Raw genomic sequence first — 24,354 nt, forward strand, 5'->3', positions numbered from 1 at the left:
GTCTTTCTTAGGAAAGCCCAGCTTTGAACATGTGGATGGAAATTACAATGAGTATATGCAGGATGGAGAAAATAACCACGGATATAAAAGGACCTGTTTGTTTCACGATGGAAGAAATTGATGGACTACAGAATACCACGCAGGCCTGTAATTAACTTTAGTTACTGTACTATTTACAGGATATATATATATATATATATATATATATATATATATATATATATATATATATATATATATATATATATATATATATACACACACACACACACACACATAAAATACAGCTTTCTAACTAAAGGACCAAATGCCTCCTTAGATGCCAGCCCTTGACAAGGTGTTCCTGATGCGGACAGTGTGCTGAGGAGTGGGTAGTGGTGGGTGGCAGAGATATCCTACACAGGATTAGTGCTGTGTTGCTGGAAGACGGGGCGAATAAGAGGGAATGCACCAGAAACGCAACACCACCTGACACATATGGAATGGACTTTTTGCAGCTCAACAGAGAAAGAGAGAAGGTCTGCAGGATTCCTCCAATCTTCTCCACAACCAGGCATTAAGAAATGGAGCTGTGCACGCTGATCACGTCTCTGTTTAGCTTGTAACACGAGCAGTGTGCCACTCTATGCTTCGTCTTTCACTGAGAATGTTGAAATGTCAACATGTAAAGAGGCCTATTCATTTATTATTGAATTAATCTGAATATTTGTCAGTTTTTATACTGACCACTACTTTTTTGCACCAGTTGGAGTGTTGTGTCCACATTTACTTCCTGTGATAGCGAATGGAGGCATAGGCTGATCAATAAGTCTCACCAGTACCTCGGTCCACAGTGAGCTCAAACACAACAGTCACTGGTATGTAGTAATGATGCTTAAATGGTATTAACACACCACACTTACACAAATGCTTTTTCTTCTCTTGCTGTCCTCATGTAGCAGACCACAGTGGTGTATCAGGAACACAGAAGAAAAAAGAAATAAATTAAAGGCCTCTGTGTGTGTGTGTGTTTGCAAATTTATGAGAAAAAAGGCAAATGTAAAAGAAAAAAACAGCACATTTATGGTAAGAAACGAGAACTGTGTGAGAAAAAAAGGCAAATGTTCAAAATGTGCCAAAACGGCAAATTTCTGAGAAAAAATCTGGCAAATAAAAAAAAAAAAAGAGGCAAATTTGCCAATTAGAAAATTTGCCATATTTTTGTAAGGAATTCACTGAGCTCCTGAGAGCAACCCATTCTTTCACAGATGAAGCAGTCTGCATGCCTAGGTGCTTGGTTTATACACCTGTGGCCATGCAAGTGGTTGGAACACCTGAACTCAATGATTTGGATGAGCGAGTGAATACTTTTGGCAATATAGTGTATAAACACACCATAGCAGTGTCACCACACTGCAAGAGGGTCCTGGGTTTGAATCCACTGGTCGTCTGTGGAGTTTGTGGGTGCTCTGGGTACTCCACAGTACAAATACATGCATGTAAGGTGTTAGCTGCAGGTGTGAATGTGAATGGTTAACCTTCCAACAGACTGGCAATCTGTCCAAGGTCACCAGCTCTTCCTATGACAGCTGGGACAGGCTCCAGCCAAAATGTGAACCTGAACAAGGGGAAGAAATTGAATGAATGGAGGTGCATTTGATTAGCATGGATGGAGACTATTTGCCTGCCTGAACTATAAAATGTAACGAAGCAATTAGCTGGAATAATCAACTTTTATTTATTTTATTTAAGAGAATTGAAAGCACCTTTATACAGTACAGGCATAGAAACAGCATTAAGATCGCAATAATGCAAACAAGAATTAAAAGTGCACAGAAGAAAGAAATACAGAAAGCTTACAAAATATAAATTAAAACACCACACTCTAACCAGCACAAGGCAAAGTGTATTTTAGGACATATTTTTTTTAAACTTCTAAATCTGTAAGTAAACTCTGTTTTGGTATTACTGAAAGGTAGAGATAAAGGTGACGGGAGCAGTTAATATTCTAGAAATGCCATAATTACAAATGCCCATAAACAATATGGTTTCCCTGAAATGACACGTCTCATACACAACAAAATATTTAAAGATACAAAGAAATACCAGACTGTGCAAACAACCCAACACCTCCCAGTGATTTAAAACAAAAAAAAATTCACTCATCCCAGCACTTCGCAAGAAGCCACTCATCATAACATAGATTAATGCAAGTCAGTAAAACAAAGAGATCTCCAGTTATCTACTACACAAAGAAAAGCAGTCAGTCCAGATGGCGCTGTAAGGCTGTCTCAGGACAACTGCACCCCAAACATATGCTCACATGCCTTATCCGAACATGCTCAAGAGAAGCATTTTGTACTGGAAGCTCTAACTAGGGGCTAAAGCAGACAAGAACTTCATCTTTAGCCATGATTCCAACTTTACTTCACTTGCTACCAAAGAACACATGAAAAATGCACCATTATGGTTATGACACGTAGTTTAAATGACTACACCTGTAATGCGCCAGCTGGTAAAACACAGCAAAGAGCAGCCAAAGCCTTAAAAGCTCTGTAAATGTTCAGGTGATAAGATGCTCCTGTTTCTGGACTGAAAAATTCCTGTTGATGATCAGTAGATGAGAATGTGCTTGTGTCAAATTATGCTATTTCTTTCATCACCAGTGCGATTCAGTGGAAAAGTTCTCAACACCAGGTGCTGCGAAACAGCACAAACTAGAAGCGAGGGGTCTGTGAGACCGATGTAAAGCAGAGAGACTCGGGTGGACCGGCGAGGGCCAAGAAACTGTTTAGTGAACCCGTTCTAACCTAAATGCAGCGGAAGTGTCTGTGACACAGCAGCTGGTGTGTGGTTACCATACAGAGCAGGCCTCGACGCTTCTCAGCTGCTTTAGCAAGGTGAGAGAGCCGCTCCATTCATGCGCGGGACAGCCAGAAGACCTGCCGTAACTTGAGCATCAGCACTCCTTCTTTTCTCTGTCCCAGACCAGAGCTCACCTCAAACGTGTCTCATCTTTCTGCCAGGTCGTCTCGACTGAGAGGTATCCGTGTGTGTGCGTGCGGATGACTCCCCCTTCCCCCAAATACATGGCATTTATGCATCAGCTCGGGGGTTATCCCGGGATTTTTAACTACGCTCGCGGGAAAGAGTCTGATCTGGGTAACAAGAAGTAGTAGGGAATTATTTGTGTTGCTTACCTTCAGACTTTCCCTTGAGGAAAATTAAAAAAAAAAAAATCTAACCTTCTCTGCCTAAATAAAGGTTAGAAAAAGATCATCAGAAAAATATTAATAAAATGTAAATTTTTTGTTTATTTTTAATGCAGTGCAATTGTGGATGGTACCAAATTTACAAAACTCTTGGCACGACAAACAAATCGAGAGTCCATGTTAAAGCCTGATTCGTCGCTACATGAATATGGGCCCTTTTTGTTTTTGCCACTATGGTTGCTTTTAGGAAGCGTAATAGGTTGGAATAATTTTAAGCCAGACTATATAAAGTTTACTGCTGCCAGTTTATAGTAAACAAGCTTCAACTCTAATGAAAGAAAAGTCACTACGGAGTCACAATGTGCACTGAAAAGGAGTAGAAAGCATGACTTGAGCTGGCATTTCTGATACCCAATGAATGATTTCTATTTGAAGTTTTGTCACCTAATTTTAATATATTAAAATTTTTTTAAAAAACCCAACTAATTAGTCCCCAGTTTGGTACCAGTGGGTAAGGGAAGCTTTTTAAATCTATAAACGCTTTAATCATAAAGTGATTTTAGTTCTGAAATTCATGTGCAATGTGCGCATTTAATTAATAATAAGGGAAGAAATTTTTTTCATTAAAGAAAGTATTTGATTTGTACGAAGTAAAGTGTGATCTCAATGTTCTACAGCCATGTCCCTAAAAAAAAACACACCTGGTGCATTTGGCCGATCTCGCCCTCAAGGTCATCTTAAACCACCTGCACATGCTCTCCACGATTTTACGTTGAACCTCAGAGAGAAAACTGAACTGACTTTCACGTTTAATGAGAGCTTCTCTGGCTACAATCCTGAGACCAGTCAGCAGTTTTCAATCCAAGAGCCCGCAGTTTTCCAGCCTGAAAGTGACACATCAGGTGAAAGGCGCAAAGAGTCAAGACTGCTATCAATCCAGAGGTGCACGAGTGGAAGACCCTGAAGGGGAGACGGGCCAAAGTCAGGTATGATTTTTTTGGTCATTAAGGGCACGGTCCTAGAACTTTTTGATCGCACCTCCTGCAACATGTTTCATGCAAACTGCAGTTGTAGCTCAAGCCACATGAAGCATAATAATTTGTGACTTGCATTCAAGTCTGTGTAAATGTCAAACTACTATGTGCAAATATACTATTGCATAAATGTGTTTACTATTTTGTTTGGGCACCAAACCTCTTTACATTCAAAAAACCCAACCATTCAAAAAAAAAAAAATAAAATAAAATCAAATAAAATAATTTTCTAAAATCCCTCCAGTCCCAGTCATCCAAAGCTAGAAAACCTCCCGACTCAAAAACCCGAGGAGCTGCAGCGGCTTTTGTCCCTGGGCACTACCAGAATCTCATCGCCGTCTCGAATGCTGTAAGAATGGAGGGCCCGGCTGCCGCACTTCAGCTCCTCCGGTCCGAAGACTGAACTCATCTCTTGGTCAATGTAGAACAGCCTGATCCCATTGATTGGCAGCTGCAGCAGAGCCTTGAGGTGTTTCTTTAGGTCGCCCACTGTTTGCTCCAGACGGAGGCTGACTGTTTCCACCCTGTCACCCCAGCGAACAATCACCATGGTGCAGCGAGGACTCAGGTCTACCTCTGCCAATGGAGCCAGATTGCCATACTTGGACACAAGGATACTGTACCTGTGACAAAGCAGAGCTTGTGTTTTATTTGCTATTAGATCAACTGAATGACTTCAGAGACATGATAAAAACAAAGATATACAAACTCAAGGAATCCTCATTAGAAATGTTTCACACAAAAGATGGGATTTTTTGGGTGGGGCAGTGATTACTTAGAATCTAGCTGCGGTAGTGAGGTTTCCAGGTTCAGTATCACTGAATGGAGCCCTAATCTAAAAATTATCTTCTGCATCCACATTTGGCAACTGAGGCCGTGATGCTGTAATAGCAGATACACATCTAGAAACTGTTCCAGTGGTCATGGACAATATACAAATCTGACATAGCGTCTGAAAAGTGAAGCCAGTGCCGAAGTGTCTCAGGGTGTTTTCATACCTACAGTTCATTTACTCTGAGCTGTATCAGCTGATGAGTTTGTAAACTTGCAGCTTTTTCCCCCGGCTCCGTTTCTTTTCACACAGAAAGTGAACCAAAATGTGTCACGACAAACCACGTCAGAGCAGGCAGTCCGCCTACTGGCCAGATCTGTCTGGGACAGGAGCAACAAAGGGGAATACAGGAAGAAGGTGCTGTGTTCTGGAATAGTGCACAGCAAGTGAGCCCTTGGTTAATTTTACAGCTAGCTGGTACAGCTTATGTATTCTGCACATTTATGGCGCTCTGCCACATCCCAGAATGCAAAGCACACTGAGTACAAGAAGGCATTTAGCTCAAACTTGCAGCGTACACTTGGTTGGATGGAAGCCAGATCATGTTCTCACTATAAATGGACTGCTCTGGAATTTTTCTGGAAGCAGATCCAGACCACCGGACCCACACCAAAGGGGTCTGGGTACAGCTGCTCTGGTCTGTACCCAAGTGTAATTACCATGGTCACATCCGCACAAACAAACTGCAACAAGGAAGAAAAAAGACCAGAATTCAATTTAAATGGAAATGGTGTGAAAACACCCTTGAACCTGCACTCTTTATTACAGCCACAGGGGGGCGATACCCGTGGTTGCCAAAAGACTTCTGGTCATATAGAAATCCACCATGGTGCTGCAGGTACTCTGCTGAATTTATTTACTTATTTTGTAAATTTGCCCATTCTAAATTTCATAAAGGAGGATTTTCCAGGGTATACTCAATTAGGGCTGCAACTATTGATTATTTTAGTAATCGAGTACTCTACTGATTATTCCACTGATTACTTGAGTAACCGGATAAGAAATACTTTTTTCATATTAACAGTTCATCTGCATATTTTAACTTCTGTACTGCAGTTTTTCTCTGTGTGAAACAAACAGCAGTGGATGGAGCAGCTACAACGTTCTCTTTTCTTCACTTGCTGATCAGGTGGTTGATGACCGTCAATTGTGTCCCAGTAAAGGTTTAATGGTAGTTACAGGGGGAAAAAGCTTCTTTTGGATGCTAGAAAAACATTTACGTCTGCTACACCTGAGCTCACCATCTCTATAACGGCTCTGTCCCTTTGCGCAGACAGACTGCACGTAAAACAACTGCCTGCTGTTATCAGTGTTTTTGTTGAAAAACTGGGGGCTGCAAGAGCGTAATGTTGTAATGCTTTATATTCACAGGCATTCTCCTAAATACATTTCTACTGCAGGTCTATATTTAGTCACTAATCAGGGATTAAAGTATAAAAAAATATTTTGACGGGGTAAGGGTCCTTCTGGTACCGAACGATTGCTAATGCTAATAGCAGCGCTTGCTAGCAAACCACAGTTATAGCGATCTGTTCTGGGAGCTGAAGTAGAGAAAAAATAACAGGTGAAATTCTTAGCACAAAGAGCACAACACACAAACATGGCAGAAAGTGGTGGAGGTGTGGAAAAACATGTCAGCGATGATCCACTTTGTGTTAAAGGGAATCTGTCACAGCAACGGAGAACTTTTTAGAATCTGACAGGTTTTTTAACTCCTGATCCACACTGTAGTCCAGTAGGTGGCGGTAATGCAGCTCTAAGCTGGTTTGCCCACCGCTATTAAACCCACAAGAAGAAGATGATGATGGAGAACTTTAATGCTGCTAATGCGGGTGAAACGCTCCGCTTACACGGAGACACCTGAGCGCTGCAGATTTAAAGCATCGAAGCAACAAATCTGCTTTGAGGATTTTTTATAAAAGAATTATTCGAGTTACTCGAGGAATGGTTGCAGCCCTATACTCATTGCCTTATGACTTGTGATTGACAAATTTTTAGCCAATAAAATCTGCCACGCAGCTCACATGAAGGCTTCAAAATGGGACTTCATAAACCGAGGACCACAGGTTGGTCTATAAATCCACCCTGCCCTCTTATGGAAATACCAATTACAAGAGTGGCTTTTCAATCTTAATCACACCTTGTTCAATCATCCATTTACAAATTTAACAATAAGCTGTATTAAATAAAACTTTAAACTAGAGGCTGAGAAGATAAACTCATTGAAAGAGCCTACTGAGGTCATAAATCAGGTTAAAATTGGGGTAATTTTCTTATAGACTTCTATATGAACAGACAACCTCTTTGCAACCTCTGCTGGCCGTTCTGAAGAATGCAGGTTTAAGGCTGATCTGCACTGGCTTCACTTCAGACCCACAGGTTATATCCACTGTTAATGCACACCTTTCCTTTTTCCCCCTTATGGTGAAGTATAGACCTAAAAGAGTAAGTATCTTTGAGACACTTCAGTGGTCACCCCAGATGAAAAAAAAATGACTTTAAACTCAGGCTAATGAATGCATAAGCTATGAGAGTTTAAGAGGCAGAGAAACAGAAGTTTTCTTGCCACTTGCTTGCCGTGAGAAAGCTCTCAGCTATCTCAGGGGAACGCGTGTTCGAGATAAGGCCCCAGGAACGATTAAATAAAATCCAGGAGAAAAGGCCTGTGCTTTCAAAGCTACTGTAACAGCTGGGCCAATCAAAGCAATTTCACTTCCCTCCCCAAAACTCCTCCACAAAGACGCTGCCCTGGCCCAGGGTTTTCTGGCCAAACTTGTGGTCCACCCTGGGAATTCTCCTCTAAGGCCACAGTGCACAAAGTGCTATTCTAAGGGAAGCCATTTACCTAAGAGGCTTCATTTAAGGTGGTAATCATGGTATAATGGGGAAAACAATGCTGCAGGTGATAAGAAGTTGGCATTCCTGTCATTTCATCATTCTTTGATTACTGCAGAAGAAATCCCAACATTACAAAGGTAAGAGACACCATCTAGCTGAGAGGTTCTTTTAGGCATTTCATCTTAACTCATTCTCTCATTTCTCCAGTCATTTAGTTGAAAGATGACCAGCTCAAAAAGTTAAAATGTCGATTTTCCCACTTCTCTCGCTGAGACTGTGGCTCTGTTTAGACCCACTGATTGCTAACTTCACCGGATATGCCGACTCTCAGGTTTCTTTTTTAACTCTTGCCTCTGCTCTGTCTCGCCACTAATGCTTCCTGTCCCGTGCTTGTTTCTTTTGTTTGTTTTTTTTAAAGAAACTGTTGAGATGTATCTATCTCTGTTAGTCCAGTTTATGGTTTGAGAACACGTTTATAGTTACTCAAAGCCAGGCCGTGTCAGATGTGTTCACTTGAGAGGCTGTGACCCACCTGCAGAGCTCTGATCTCTTGGGGTAGCGAGGCCGCAGCCTCATCCGAAAGGAAAGGGGATAGCTGCGCGTTCATTGCTTACTGAGTGTGTCCCACACCCCAGTAACACCCATGTGCACATGAACAGTCACGGTGATCCCCAACCCTGGACCTACACTGGGAACGTGGCACCGAACCAAAACCACAAATGCAACAGTTGACGAAAGAAAATAAAAATCAGCGAGATGGAAGTGAGCACAAAGAAAAAGAAGTCTTTAGATGGTTATGAATGAGGTTTAACATAAAAAAAAGACGACAACCAGAGTTTTTCCACAGTTAATAAAACAATTTATAGCTAGGAGTGCTCTGATAGCTCATGTGACATCAGAAAACAAATCAATCTCTCAAATTAAGGCTTCAGGCTGACAGAGGTGTATACATAAAAAAAAAAAAAAAAAAAAAAAAATCAACCTGCTACCTGGTGTATCAGTTTTCCCAATCAGAGAATTCCCAGCACAAAGGACTCATTGAGCAGGGAGAGAGTGGCGGCATTGTCTCCCAAAGGTTAGTTTCCCCCAGTCAGAGACTACACCTTCCTCCAGAAATCCCTCCCCAACATTCTGCTGAGGTTAAGTGGAATGCAGTCAGTGAATTATTTCACCCCCATAAGACCCCCCGAGGAAGGTTTTCCAAAAGGGTGGGAAAAAAAAATCATATAGAATACTGAATGTGAATTAAGGACAGAGATGGAGGGTGGTTACTAATGTTACCAGGTGTTATTAGAAAACATAACTGGCATTTATGTTTTCTAATTGAAAGCCGGTGCGGACACCTGGCGCTCCATATTCGAGCCATAAGTAACGACTTTCAGTATGAATTTTACTCATTTAAATGTTGCAATAGCAGAAATGATGAAACAATCTGACGGCAGCCACTGAGTTTAGAATTGAGTTTATTGATTAACATAATATACAACATATTTTTTTAAATCATTATTTTAGTCATTTCAATCAATTCAATTCAGTCTTAAAATCAATCACAATTCACAGGTTACTGCCTGTAAATTGACAAATGTGACCTCGGCCACAATTTGCGTGTAATTTTGACTAAAATCTGAGGAAGAGAAGCGATTCTTATGAATTGTGGGTGGCTGACAGACACCTCGCCATCAGTCCTTTAGCTGGATGAGCTACAAATGAAAAAAATATCCTCTTTCCTGCTTTTGCAAATTTGCAACATTTACCATCTTAAATACTTGGGCTCAACCATCCAAAGCAAAGGACAGTGCACAGGAGAGGTGAAGAAGAGAGTGTTTAGGGCAGGGTGGAGCGAGTGAAGATGAGTGTCTGGGGTAATTTGTGACAGAGGGATAGCAGCGAGAGTGAAAGGGAAGGTTTACAGGATGGTGCTGAGCCCTGCTTCGATGTAATGGAGATGGTGGCTCTGACACAGAGACGGGAGGCTGAGGTGGCAGAGCTGAAGATGCTCAGATTCTCACTGAGTGACCAGGATGGAAAAGATGCACACGTTTTTCAAACCCGTTTCTACACTGTGCTCACACTCAGAGACAATAAATTCTAAACTCCTGTGTAGGTCTACTAAGTAAAATTGACAATAAGTTACAGTAAAAAAATATCAATAACTACCCACTCACATGAGGGGATTTTTAGCTATTAAGGATTAAATAATTATGCAATGAAGCAATTAAAAACAATAAAATGATGAAAACAAGTGGCAGTCAGTGGGATATCAGTGCATAAAGTTTATTTGAGATTTGTATGAAGCATCCAAAATGAAGTCTCATTTTTAAATGATTATACTTTAGTTAATGCATTCCCTTTTATATTTATATAATAACAGCCTACAAATTAGATCAATTAATATCAAATGACCTTCTTTGTGGCACAGTTGGGACATTGGTGACCAGTTGCTTTAGATTAAAGAATAAGCTGGTTGTTGAATTACCTTCACTTAGCCTAAACCAAACCAGGAAACTTTATAACTAATATTTAACTACCACTAGTTAGTTTAACTTTGGACTCTCATATTGTTGTTATGATCAATATGGCTATTTTGGAGGGTGTGGTTGTGGTGCTGTTAAACTGTATTGCACCACATTAAGAGGCATTTCTCAGAGTTACCGTATTTTGCGGATCATAAGGCGCATGATAAAACATATGTAGAGCGAAACAAAAGCGTCAGGTAAATTGAACTTTATTCAACTCATTCACAATAACTCAGAATATTGTTCAGTTGTAAAAAATACAGAAAAATACACTCACATTTTAAATCATTCATCTTCCACAAATCCATCAAATTCCTCATCTTCAGTGTCTGAGTTGAACAGTTGGGCGATTTCGGCATCAAGCATGCCAGGTTCCCTCTCGTCATTATCCGAGTCAGTCTTGTTGTTGTTACTGTGGCATCGCCTGGACCTCTCTTTGGCCCTGAGGGGGACAGCACACACACCCCTGGACCTCGATTCGTCCTTTAGCGACTTCTGGTGACTTTTGAGACAGCCAACAGCGAGTTTTGTTGCACAAAAGTTGGCAACAGCGCCGGCCGCTGATCGCCAGATTACGCACAAACATCCGGGCCAGCATAGATGAAAACAGGCCAAATCCATCATTGTTTTCTGCTGTTTACTGCGTACGGTTTCCATTTTTGGAACAATGCTTCTACTTATTGTTGAATTTATCTCCGGCGGCTTCGGCTGCTTTCCACACCTGCTGCGCCGCACTCACAGCTTGTTCCTGTCTAATATCGTCAGTAGAGTCATTTTGTGAATCGATGATGGCCTATTTTAGAGAATTCAATGAGGCTTTTGAACTGATCTGCCAGACCGGAGGAAATATCGCTGCAGACCACGCACTGGTGTGGATGCCTCGGCCATCGGCGATCAGACGGCAGCGCTCAACTATTTGAAAAGCGTACGCTGGGTGTTACCCCCCCTCCCCCCTGTTGTACGCTTTGTACTATCTGGAAAATGTTGGTATTTGTGAAGCATCCCTTAACAAAGTCACACTAAAACATTGACAGATTTTTGAGCGCAGTGTACCACATAAAATTGGTTCAAGGTTAGTTAGCACAACAAGAATTCATACATAAGGCGCACTGCCGATTTTTGAGGAAATTTAAGGATTTTTAAGTGCGTCTTATAGTCCGAAAAATACGGTACTCGAGCCTCAGTGACGTAAAGGCAGTTTCACAGCATTCTGTCATTTTCCATTAATGGGGAGAAACTGTGATTCTGTCTAAGTAAAAAAAAAAAAAAAAGATTAATATTGTTTTTGTACTTTTTTGTTGTTGTTTCACTTTTTTTTGGTATTAAAGTTGGACATTAAACTCACCACATCAAAGTCCTTTAGGCAGCAAGTCTCACCTGTTGGCAAGGCATCTAAAAACAACTCCAGTTGCTTATTTGTTTTGAAGAATTATTTAAACTCATTTTAATTTCAAAGGTCACGAGGACACAAAAGCTGCAAGTTTGAATCACCAGTCAAATCTGCTTTTGAAAAACATCTGGACCGTATACTTCTACCACCATCTCTGCAGAATTCTCCCATAGACTTTTATTCAGGATTATTTGTGCACCTTGACACATCTTTTATAATCTCTGACCACACACTTTATTGCTTTTGATGACATGTAAAGTCCAGCCATCCAGAAACTGAACTCTGACACAGCGCTGATAACATTTTCAATTATTGTTGTTACAGTTTTTACTTAGCGCTGTGAATGATTGATATCCAAGAGTAAACGCCTTCGTTACAACTGGGTGTGAACTGGAAAATGTGTGTGGATGACACTGTACCTCTCAGGGCGCTCCTGTTCTGGACAGTCCTGGTAGTACCTGATGAAGAACCTCTCAGCATCCTCTCTCTCACCATTAGACACAGCACCCCCATTCAGCACCATTACAGAGGGCAGCCTGAGGGGAGGTGCAGTGTTAAATGTGTTCACAGAGTATTTAGATGATGATGTTACTGAACAAACAGGCATCTGGCTTCAGACTTACTGTGCTAGAAGGAGGCTCCGTCTCTCCTCAGTGCTGTAAGACTCCAGTAAAGGAATTCCTTTTGCTTTGACCTCCACCAGCTTGGGAAAGAAATTCAGCCTTTCAATGTCTGCCCATTTCCTAAGACCTGAATTAGATTACATTAGATTAGATTAAATTTATAATAATAATCAGTGATGGCATAGTTATCTTGAAAAAGTAATGTGATTTCTGATTACTCCTCTAAAAAGTAACTTAGTTACTTTACTGATTAATTAATTTTAGAAGTAACTAAGTTAGATTACAAGTTACATTCAACAGCTGCCGGTGTTGTGCCAAAAAAGATTGCCTGTATTTAAACGGCTGTAAATGACTTGTTGACCTATAATCTGTGAAACATATCTCTCATGAATGATATCAGGTCATTTTGAGTGAGAAACAGCATTTTTATCACAAGGTAGAAGCTGCACTCAGTTTTTGGCAAAGTGACTTTAATATCTTTGTTTTTTATCAAGGTAAAAACTGTCATTGACATTAAAAATGTATTTTAAACCGAAATCTGGTTCAGAAGGCTGTAGAAATCACAACAAATATAACATCACAGTTCTATGAAGATATTTTAAGTGGCCAAAAATCACTGGATTGATTATAATGTAGGTACAATAACACAGACTCCTAAAGATTCCTGCAAAACAGGTTATTTCTGTATTTTATATATAAGCCCTTCATAAATCATGCTGACTGCACTCTATTTACCAATATAAGCGAAGACATTACACATAAAAGCACACAGAAACATCGGAATCACTTTATGGCAGACGATTGCTTTTGCCCCCCCCCAAAAGAATAATAATGACAACCATGAACCGAGGGCGAGTCAGCCGTGTTTAAGGGCAGCATTTCCTCTACTACATGCGGTCCGACCAACTTCTTCAGCTCTCCCTCACTTAGTGGTTTTGTACCAAAGTCCAGCTTTTGTTGTTTGGGTGCTGGGGGGGGCCTTCTGCATTAGCTGCAGCTCTGCTTCACCACCTGCTGGGACTCGCTCTGTAAGTGTGACTGTGCCGTGCTGCGACTCCAAATGTTTCTTTAACTTGGACGTAGTGCTTTTGAAGCTAGATAGCACTTTGTCACCAGCACAGAGTGCACCACTAACCTTGATATTGTCATCTTTAGCTGACACAAACTCACAATAGTGCCTGTATTTCCAGCTAGAAATCGTGCATCTCTCTCCTCCCTCCATTGTTTACGTTTGTGTCACTGTGCTGTTATTGTCCTCATGATGAAAACAGGCGATTCACTCCTCCGTGAATCGCCACCTTATCGTGGTTGAGAGGTTTGTGTGTCCCAGTGATCCAAGGAGCTATGTTAAAACGGGAATTAATTGTCGCATCGACCAGACGTCACTCCCCGAGACACAAGAACAAAGCAAAAATATATCTTTGTGCTGAGGAAAATGACAAAAACAGTAACGCACAGTGACTTGGATGAGTTACTTTAATCTGATTACTGGATTGCAAATAATAACGCGTTATATTACTCGTTACCAGAAAAAAGTAGTCAGAGTAACGCGTTACTGACATCACTAATAATAATAAAAAACATTAAAACCAGTTTAGGGGTATTTATTCACACATTACACTGACAGATAAAAAAGTGCAGCTTTTACTCTTCAGACCTGAGTTGTTGAGGTTGATGCTGCGAAGGTTGGGAAAGAGACTCTCCAGTGTCTCCTTGGTGTCTCCCACAGAGTCCACACTGTTATTGGCCAGCACCAGTGTGCTCAGATTGGGGTACAGCAGCCCAAATTTCCTCACTTCCGCCCAGTCCTGCAGCTGGTTTTCTGTGATCTGCAGCAGGCGTAGCGACGGGCAGGACGTCTGGGATTCGGACACGGTATTGTAGCCGTTGAGACACAGGAAGAGCTCCTCCAGCCTAGAAGATGAGGTGCAAGGAATTTTTTTTTTTTAAATCTAACATATAAAGCAGGTAAAGGACAAGACATTATTCAGTTAATATGTGCATAAGACCAAAACTGTCTTATTTGTCACAACATTTTCTGACTTTTCTACCCTGTCCTGAATACAAGGCAAATTATAGGCCAAATCATTTCCTTAAGCTGCCAGTTTGTGTGGCAGCTTAAGGAAATGCTACTAACTGTTGAAGCAGGTTGTTCTGTGTGGAGGGCTGTAACCAGGGTTGGTTTCTCTTAATGCATCATGTGTAGCATCTGCGCTCTATTTACAAGAAGAAAAGGCTACAGTTCTGAAGAGACTAGGTCCTAGAGTTGCAGTATCATCAAAACCAGAAATTTGAAAACTGTAAAGAACTTTATTTTATACATCTCTTCTGCAGGAGTGACTGTGCATATAGAAATAAGGAAGATGAGGGTTGTATATGTGAAACAATGAAAAAAACATAAATAACAAAATACATAATTAGTCTTTCACTTGAAAATAAAATAGCACAAGTGAAAAAGTTACTCACTACCAACCACGCCTCTGATTCACTCCTTGTGGCTAAACCAACCAATTATTATTCCTCACGAGCCATGAGTCAACCTGACCCCCTAAACACAACCCAGTGGGAGAGGCCGTGGTCATAACTTCGTAGAATTCCCATAGTCTTTTCAAAGTAAAAGCCATCTATAGTGTCACACATTGATTCGTACCAGTTTTTTACCGTCTTGTTTTGAAACCTCAGTGGCCACATTGCTGGCTACGCCGTGTCTGTGTGTTCAAGATAACGAAGGAACACGTCACTAATCTGCTCACTAGCAGAGTTTTGGTCAGAAATGTTATATACAGTCACTTTTTACAGTTCTTTGAAAAACTAAGTACATCCTATGATTCAGTAGCTTGTAGAACCACCTTTAGCAGCAATAACTTTTATTACTTTGTTTTGTCAGTCTCTCCCAACACTGTGGAGACTTCGTTGCTTCAACTCTCTTACGTCCCTTTTCCACTAGCTACACAGCTCAACTCGATTCGGTTTTTAGGGTTTTCCATTAGGTGGTACTACCTGGTACCAAGTACTTTTTTAGTACCTACTCAGTTGGGGGTCCAAGTGAGCCGAGTCGAGCCAAAAATGTGACGTCAACAGACCGCACGCCACTGATTGGCCAGGGAGTGACGTCACTAGATGAGTCATGAGTGTGACTCCTTCACAAGAATCAAACCTGCCATTTTTGAAACCTGGCACTTAGGGAGATAGCTACACACTAACCAACACTGCGGTACAATGATGAGGTGCAGGTGTTTTTGTGGCTTGGTGGCTGACGACAGAATCTAGAGCTAGATGAAGCAACCATTTGTGTTTGTGCCAATACATCACATGAGTTTTGGGCCATCTTGCTATAATGACCTCACCCATATGGTACTCAATTGTAATGGAAAACGACAGAAACAGAGTTGAGTCGAGCCGAGTAAGTAGCCTGGCTGAGGTCTGGACTTTGACTGGGCCTTTGCAATACCTTGATTCAGCCTTTCTGCTGAAGATTTGTTGGTGTGCTTGGGATCATTGTCCTGCTGCATGACCGCATTTGGGTCAAGCTTTAGCTGTCAGACAGATGGCCTCATATTTGACTCTAGAATACTTTGGTATACAAAGGAGTTCATGGTCGACTCAATGGCTGAAAGGTGCCCAGGTCCTGTGGCTGCAAAACAAGCCCAAATCATCACACCACGGTTGGTATGAGGTGTTTGTGCTGATATGCTGTGTTTGGTTTTCTCCAAACGGGTTGCTGTGCATCACATCCTAACACCTCCACTTTAGTCTCATCTGTCCAAAGCACAGCAGTCTAGAAGTCTTGTTTGTTCAGACAACTTTGCAAACTGCCATGTTTTTTTTAAAGAAAAGAAGCTTCCTCATGGCAGCCTTCCAAACAAGACATACTTGTTCGGTCTTATTTCTAATTGTGCTGTTTAACGTGCTAACTGAGGCCTGCAGGGTCTGAGATGTAGCTTCTGGGATTTTTGCAGTTTCTTTGAGCATTGCACAGTCTGACCATTCAGTGACATCAGACATCCATTCCTGGAAAGATTGTGGGATCGTGTGATCACACACCTGAATGCTCCAGACCGGCAAACTGCCAAAACTTCTGCTTTTATAAAGGTGGTCACACTTGCTGATGATCAGTTAATCAAGTGCATTTGATTATCAGCAGCTGGATGCTACTTACCCTCTCAAATCCTAAGGAAGCAACAAGGGTGCAGTTTTTTTTTTTTTCTTTTACAGAGCGACCTGTGAAAACTTTTCCTGACTATAAATCTGGATATACAGACGATTTGACAAAAAGCATTTTTTTTTAATAAAAAAAAAAAAAAAAGTAGAAAAACACTGGCACAAACATAAGCATACACAAACTTTTCCATGCTTCGTCACTTACTCTGGTGTGTGTTGTGTAAGCGTGTGAACAGTGTCCCAGCTGATTTGTGTGTTAATGAGGACCAGTCGCCGGACCCTGGAAAAAACCTCGGCCATGGTCGGCTCCAGATGCACGCCGCTTAGTGGGTTCATGCTCAGGTTGAGGAAGTCCAGGTGAGGGATGCTGGAAACGATGGTGCCAATCTGGCAAAACCATGCACAGAGTTATAAATAATATAGGCCCAGTTTCCCGTACAGGGATTATGTCTAATCCTGGACTAAATACTTTTTCCTATTTTGGTCTTCACTGACTTTTTCCTTTTAGTCTAGGACCATGCTTAATCCATGACTGGGAAACCGGCTGACAAAGTTATAAAACTTTCCAAATAATTTTTATTTTAAAAAACATTATTTTTCCAGCCTACCTACATAACTCGAATATATATAAAACCTTTTTTTTTTTTTTTTTTGCACTGTGTTCACATTTTCCTTCATTCTGATTTTAGGCCAGATACATAATGCATCAGTAATATCTGGTTTAGTTTTACATGGGCTTTAAGTCCAGATTAGCTAGCTCCTTTGGCTTCTGGATGGCAAATAAATGAAAAGGGGGCTTGCTGCTAAACCCTGTGTGAATGACAGGAGTTTAATGAATTAAACGATTTGTAGCCTATTTATTTATTTATTGGTTAATAAAAAAAAAAAAGATCAGCCAACCCTACCTATTAATAAATGAGTACTCCTTCTGGAAGCCAATTAACCTGAGAGGTACTAGGTGTTCCAGCTGGCACAGCAGGAGGGAGCTCTTCCTCCAGCCAGCACCAGGATCCTTCAACCCTCAACACAAAGCTGTTGCATACACTATTTGTAAAATAACAACATGGTGTAACTCCAAGGATTTGTTTGTTTGTTTTGGCTTGACAGGATGTTTTGGAAGAGTGACAGGCATGCAGCACAACCCAGCCTCCAGTGACTTTTATTAATTACACAGATTCAAACACACAGACTCAGATTCAAACAGTGACCTGCACTGGTATGTTCTGTATATTGTACAGCAACTGAAACCAGCATATACACTGAAAATGCACAATACATGCTTTTTAGCTAAATTACAGCTAGCTGGCTAACCTTGGCTTGCTTCTTCACTCGCAGTAAAGCATGCAATGTGATATCTGAAGCAATGTTCATTTGTTTTTTGACCATATGTGTTGGGAGTCTGTGTAGTGCAGGGCATTATTTTTAATACATCAAAATTACTATCAACTGTGACCAAGCAAATTATATTTTGTGAAAAAGTCCCATTTCACATAAAGTACTGGTCTAAATTTAGGCCTTTTTCACTGCAGACAGTAGCATAGAGGCAGCGCTCCAACTATATTGTTTCAAACAAAAGCCAGGTGGTTCTGCTTTTATGAAAAATTTATGTAAACTAAACTAAAACTCCAAGAAACCCACCTCTCCCCAGTCGTTCAGCTGATTGTGGGACAGGTCAAGCTCTACCACGTGGGCACAGAAAGCTGCGATGTCTTGCCTGTCGCCGGCTTTACTGATTCCACTGTCATTCAGAACCAGTGCGCTGGGCAAGAAGAGGCGGTCTGCAAACAGGAAACTCAAGTCAGTTCAGCCCTTCATTCAGAGCTCTACACTGAATTTATCACAAGTGATAGCACTGCTCACGCGGCATAATCGCAGCCCTGAAATAACTTCCTCTATAATCCATCACCTTTGACAGGGGACCCCGGAGGCCGGGGCAGAACGACCACTCCTACACCTTGGCCATAGGGGAAGTTCTCTGGGTTATACTTGTCACTGAGGACTTGGACGAAGGTGCGCACTTCATCTTCATCAGAGGACTCCATGGTTCCAGCCCTGAACAGGTATCCATGCAAGAGAAAAAAAAAGAAAGGCTTTTAGGTTGTGCAGCTTGTGGAACCATGATGACAGTTACACCGGGCCCCGGGTCAGCTGTAATATTTTACACTTGCCGCTTTTTCCACCGACGGGGTTCCGGTGCCGGTGCCAGTATTTGAACTGTTCAGCGGTTTTTCCACCACGAACGCACTCAGTGCTCGGCCGAAAAACAGGTTCAACTCGGGCCCCGCAAGCTAGCTGGTCTCGAACCAAGAAGGCGTGATGAAAGCGGCAGAAGGGCGTGACTGCCGTCTCAACATAAACTTTTCTACCATATTACATGTGTATTACATGAGAAAAGCGAAGCGATTTTCACGGCTGTGAATTATGTTGGGCTCTAAGGCTGAACTTGCTGCTTTGTATCAGTTCATATCACAGATAAACGGACACAAAGTGCGTACGTGTCGTCTTGCTCGTATTTTCTGTCTGTGTTTACCTCAGTGCTGCACACAGATGCTGCAGTAGTTTGGTTTGGACCGTAAAATGTGTTCGCAGCACAAGAAAGGGGAGCGTGTTCTCCCACGTTATTGCGCTTTGGTTTCCGTTTTCAGACGACGACCCGCCCACACTCATACATAAAGGAGCGGTTCGCAAGCGCGGTGGAAACGCGGGCCCGTTCCTAAGCTTTTCACCGGTTCTTTTGGAAACAGCATGGGCACCGGAACCCCAGTGGATATATATATATATATATATATGTGTGTGTGTGTGTGTGTGTATACATACACAGAGGTGGCATAAGTACAGACATTCTGTGCTCAAGTACAAGTACTTATGTTAAAAAATACTTTGGTAAAAGTTGAAGTACTGGTTCAACTTCTTAAGTAAAAGTACAGGCTCTGAAATGTACTCAAAGAAGGTAAAAGTAGCAGGTTGTATAAATGTTGAATTCAGTAAATGAATCTCAGCATCAGCAGCTTTGATTCAAACTCATCTCTGCTGCACTGATGTAACCTGTAACTCATGATCACAGCCTCTGTGCTCCAGTCCAACATGGAGCTTTACTATAAATACAGTACAATAATCTGACCTGTTTTCATACTATCTTTGAATTACACAAAGTCAGCATACCTAAGTTTGTCCTCAGTCCTTACCTTTAAATTTAACCTCTATTCTTCCTCTCCTGTCCTCTTTCTTACATCTTTCTCCCTGAGTGAGCGTCTCTCTCTAGCTGGCAGACACACTGTGCGACAAACTGGAGACACTCTGTGTGTTTGCTCATATTTGTTGAGCATTTTCAAACATTGCATTTAAAATTACCTGACACGTTACTCCCTTTATTTTTGCTAGCTAAGATGCTGAAGTACTGCAAGCACAACTACGGATGTCTGCACTTGGTCTGACCCACTGTAACCCCTGATTATAGCACTATAAATGATACATTATTATATGGTTTTGCCTCCTTAATCTCATTGTATGCGGTAAGCCCCGGTGATGGAGGATACGCCAGTAGGATTGTCTCTTACATGTTACTGTTCCTCCATTTAGGCTCAGATCGTTTGATGTCTGACGGCGCACTGACCGGAAATTGCAAACTTTTCTCAGACGTTAAACCTAAAGTAACGAGTCTGTTTTGAAAATGTAAGAAGTAGAAAGTACAGATATTTGTGTAAAAATGTAGGGAGTAAAAGTAAAAAGTCAGAAAACTCTGACAGAGCAGATTAATGCTTTTTTCTTTTTTTTGCATTTAAATGTATTTTAGAAATAAATCATCCTCATAAAACACACTGTGAAAAAAATGAAGTCGACATCAAGCGATGATATAATGAGGTCCTGATATTTCTAAACATGAGGACGAAGAAACGAGAAAGCAGCAGCAGGGAGGGTCACAGCCTGTGATACTTCAGGCTCTCAGGGGGCAGTCTGAGCTCTTGTTGGCAGAGCTGGGATCACATCTGAGGCAGAGAAATTATTTCAGAGAACCCACTGACCCGGACCAGCGTGTAGTTGTGTGCCTGAGGTAACGCTATATTATTTTACTGTTCCTACATCACTGTATTGTATTATATATTAGAAATCAACCTCATCACACAACCCCTTATAAGCAAGCACAAAGCAACAGTGGGAAGGAAAAACTCCCTTTTAACAGGAAGAAACCTCCAGCAGAACCAGGCTCAGGGAGGGGCAGCCATCTGCTGTGACTGGTTGGGGGTGAGGAGAGGGAGATAGGACAAAAGACACACTATGGGGGAGGGAGCCAGCATTTAATAATTATATTAATAGTAATGGGACCGGGTTTGCCCTCTTGAACAAAGACACACCTGTTAAGTGAGGTAACAAACTCATGACCATAACTACATGCAGAAGAATCATGCTTATGTGCAGACTCCACACCACCACCTGACAGTTCTGATGGTACTCTGCTACACGTGCTGCAGATGGTGCCGTGAGTGGGCTCTGAGATGCTCTTTTATTCCTTTGTAACTAATAACGCCTTGAAGCGACTGTTGTCATGATTTGACGCGATATACACTGTACTGCCAAAAGTATTTACTCACCCATCCAAATCACTCAATTCAGGTGTTCCAGTCACTTCCACAGCCACAGGTGTATCAAACCAAGCACCTAGGCATGCAGACTGCTTCTACAAACATATGTGAAAGAATAGGTCACTCTCAGGAGCTCAGTGAACTCCAGCGTGGTACCGTGATAGGATGATATCTGTGTTACAAGTGCAGTCGTGAAATTTCTTCACTACTAAATATTCCACAGTCAGCTGTTGGTGGTATTATAACAAAGTGTCTTTTGTCTTTGTTCTATATTCTTCTGTGCACGTGTTAAAGGATAAAAAGGTCTAAAAATAACCCACAAACATCACAGAATTAACTACAAGTCACAGATGGCAGAAACGTGAAAAGCATAGCAGCACTGACAAGAGCAGGTGCACGGCTGACAGCGAGGCGCTTCCTTAGTGAAGGCACCTGTTCCTACTGAAATCCATTTTCTGCTATGATTATAATTTCTGTTGCCATTCCTGCTGTAAAATGATTAGCTGGCTGAGCAATTATTTAACTAAATCAACAGAAAATGTAGATTTTCTGTGGGCTGGTTTTAAATCAGTAGGGGACAAAAACCCAGCGGGCAGGATTCGATGACCTGTAAGCATACATCAATCAATGTTACTGCCAGAAAGAGGAAACAAAAAGATTCAAACTTATAATAATTTGCCTCAGTTTTTCCTCCTTTCTTGCATGTTGCAGTATCCAAAAATGCTCTGTTATGTATAGTTTTGTGATACAATAACATATATCCTCGACCTTGCCTGTCCACCCAGCACTCACCGTCTCACTCAACCCCGATCAGCCCTATCAGTTTCAGATAAACGCCGTCTGATCATCTTAAACTCAGCCCACCTGAAGTTGTGTGTTTGTGAAAAGACTGAGCGTTTCATCCGGACTCTGTCTGATGTTTCTGTCATAGATCGTTTCTCATTACACAGATCCCCCGATTCTTACCTCTGATGTAGCAGAGACCAAAGGAAAGACTGCTTTCACCAGCACATCAGATCACATGCCTCGGTCCCTGCTGAGAGAAAATGATGAGAAACAGAGTCAGGGAAAACTTATTTTTAAGCTTGCAGGCATAAAATGCCCCCGGACAACCGAAAAACTGCACAGAAAGACAGGCTCGACTCCACATCACAGGCAGTGAAACTTGCATTACGTGACAAACAAAGGCAAGGTAGGCTGACAGCTGAGTTCCTGAGATGAAAACAACTGTTTATGTGGTATAACTGGGGAAGCAGTCAAGCCCAGTGCACGGAAATCAAGAAGCTGTGATGGACGTATGTCAGACTAACCTGCTCTCAGTGCTTTATGCAGAAAAAACACAGACTTTTAAAAGCCTGGCATAATCTGTTTCTTTTTTTCTGGAATCTTTTTGTTTCAAAAGTTTCTTCTAGATCCTTTTGTTCAGTTCGGCACAATTGGCAGGAAGTTGGCTTTTAAAACAAAAAAATTAAATATTACCAGCTGCTCGCTGCTGCCAATAGCGGTGCAGTTCCACCTGTAATGGTACCAAACTGCCAATAAAGAGTACGTTTTTCAGACAATAACAAACAACCTGAACTGATAAATGTTACCCGAACTGAACGTAAACCCACAACGACTTGTAAAAAGGTCAAAGCTGTTACTGTAAAAGTTGCAGACGCTTGCTGATAGGCGAAGCTATTTTAAACCGACATATTTTTAACAGGGTACGGGGAAAACGGTGTTCTGGTCAGATAACGAGCGTCGATTCGGGGGGGCTGCCTGCTCACACCGAGGCCTAGCTGTGCGATGTCGCTCGTTTAAGGATAACAAACTGTAAGGCGACATTTAAACAGTGCTACAGGGTGTGTTTGAACATTTAAGCACAACACGAGCCAACGACACAACTGTCAACCTCGAAAAAGCGTGCAACACGTTGGCTGTAAATTCACATCGGTAAAGACATTTCGGGGACTGCTGGGGCAAGGTCACTATCAGGGCCTCCAAAGTTCGCTACACAGGTAACTGCTCGTGCTGTATTTTGGAAGTGATACGGTACATTCTGAGCGTGCAGCCACTCACCTTCCGCGGAACCCCCGTCTGCGGTCTGTTTGTTTTTGTTGTTCTTCGGTTAGTTGACAGCTTAAGACACGCCCACTTTACCGGAAGTTACGTAGTTCAAATGCGGACTGGAAATTATTTTTTTCTTTAAAATCGAATAAGCAAAATATACAAGACATAAAAACAAGGAATTAACGAAATAATAGTAATAATAATAATAATAATAATAATAATAATGATAATAACGTGACTGTTACTTTGTCATTTACGATTTGAATCAGCAAAATAAATTTCACTTCAACAGATTGAATAGGTTGCTTTTACAGAGAATTTTTGAATAACAGACACAGTATATTTATTACCTTTGCAGCAAAGGTGAAAATGGCATAAAGTATTTGCCCCTTTCCTGTTTTCCTTTTTTTTATATATATTTGTCACACTTACATGTTTCAGATCATATTAGACAAACCTAATTAAACAAAAAACGCAGTTTTTCAATGATTATTTCATTTACTGAAGGGAAAAAGTTATCCAAACCGTAAGTGCTCCCCTTGTTAAATCATTAACTAATTCTGATTGTATTTAATATAAAAATTTCTTTGCTGATTTGAAACATGTAAGCGTGACAAATAAGCACAAAAAAATCAGAAAGGGAGCAAATACTTTTTCACATTTTTTTTTTAAACTTAAAAAATATCTTCTGTGTAAAGTCTATGGTGACTACTAAAGCTTCAGTGCTCCTGTATTTTAATTTGCAAAAACACTTAAAGACATGTGTAAAACGATACTTCACTTATATGTCAGGGTGCAGATTTATGATTGTTATATGACAGTGATTTAACTTTTCATTTGCACATCAATCACTTCCATTAATGTTCATCTCATAATTTTATTAAATTGCATTTAATTAAACTGGTTTCAAGCATTCAGACAAAAAAGTCTCAATCACTCAGTATGAGTAACCTTTGCAAATGATGAATCCTTTGAACTTTAAAATATGAAATTCCTTTTTCTGCTCAGAAAAAGGAATTAAATACAGTTTGTGTATTTTTAACCATCATTGGCTTAAATTTTTTTTTCTTAGAGTATCATTTGCAACATAAATATTTGTCACAGGAAGCAACAGGCCTACATCATGTTGCCACTAGA

At 41.1% G+C, this 24,354-nt stretch overlaps 1 protein-coding gene across 7 annotated transcripts; it reads right to left on the bottom strand.

Annotated features, from left to right (window-relative positions):
• Positions 1-1,735: 1,735 nt before the first annotated feature.
• On the bottom strand, positions 1,736-23,303 carry LOC115792027 (tubulin-specific chaperone cofactor E-like protein). 7 transcript variants are annotated; one of them, XM_030746372.1, is made up of 10 exons: positions 23,227-23,303; positions 22,132-22,201; positions 21,175-21,260; positions 18,492-18,637; positions 18,224-18,363; positions 16,791-16,972; positions 14,082-14,338; positions 12,425-12,551; positions 12,221-12,337; positions 1,736-4,848 (listed from the first exon to the last, which is right to left on the bottom strand). In XM_030746372.1, the coding sequence occupies exons 4-10, from the start codon at positions 18,625-18,627 to the stop codon at positions 4,503-4,505; spliced, it is 1,305 nt and encodes a 434-aa protein (XP_030602232.1). In that variant the 5' UTR covers positions 18,628-18,637; positions 21,175-21,260; positions 22,132-22,201; positions 23,227-23,303; the 3' UTR covers positions 1,736-4,502. The 7 variants fall into 7 exon arrangements, with proteins under 7 accessions (XP_030602232.1, XP_030602234.1, XP_030602233.1 ...); XM_030746374.1 differs by having other exon boundaries at positions 22,132-22,198; positions 23,227-23,265; XM_030746373.1 differs by lacking the exon at positions 23,227-23,303 and adding an exon at positions 22,476-22,927.
• Positions 23,304-24,354: the final 1,051 nt, after the last annotated feature.

Source organism: Archocentrus centrarchus, chromosome 14 (assembly GCF_007364275.1).
Source record: "Archocentrus centrarchus isolate MPI-CPG fArcCen1 chromosome 14, fArcCen1, whole genome shotgun sequence".
NCBI lineage: Eukaryota > Metazoa > Chordata > Actinopteri > Cichliformes > Cichlidae > Archocentrus > Archocentrus centrarchus.

Bases quoted from the DNA above. Each gene is read 5' to 3' on its own strand.
- LOC115792027 (XM_030746372.1), bottom strand. From the start codon at position 18,627: ATGGAGTCCTCTGATGAAGATGAAGTGCGCACCTTCGTCCAAGTCCTC. The intron at 16,973-18,223 runs GTGGGTTTCTTG...TGGTTTTGCCAG, and splicing joins AGCTGAACGACTGGGGAGAG to ATTGGCACCATCGTTTCCAG. The intron at 12,338-12,424 runs GTAAGTCTGAAG...ACCTCCCCTCAG, and splicing joins CGGAGCCTCCTTCTAGCACA to GCTGCCCTCTGTAATGGTGC.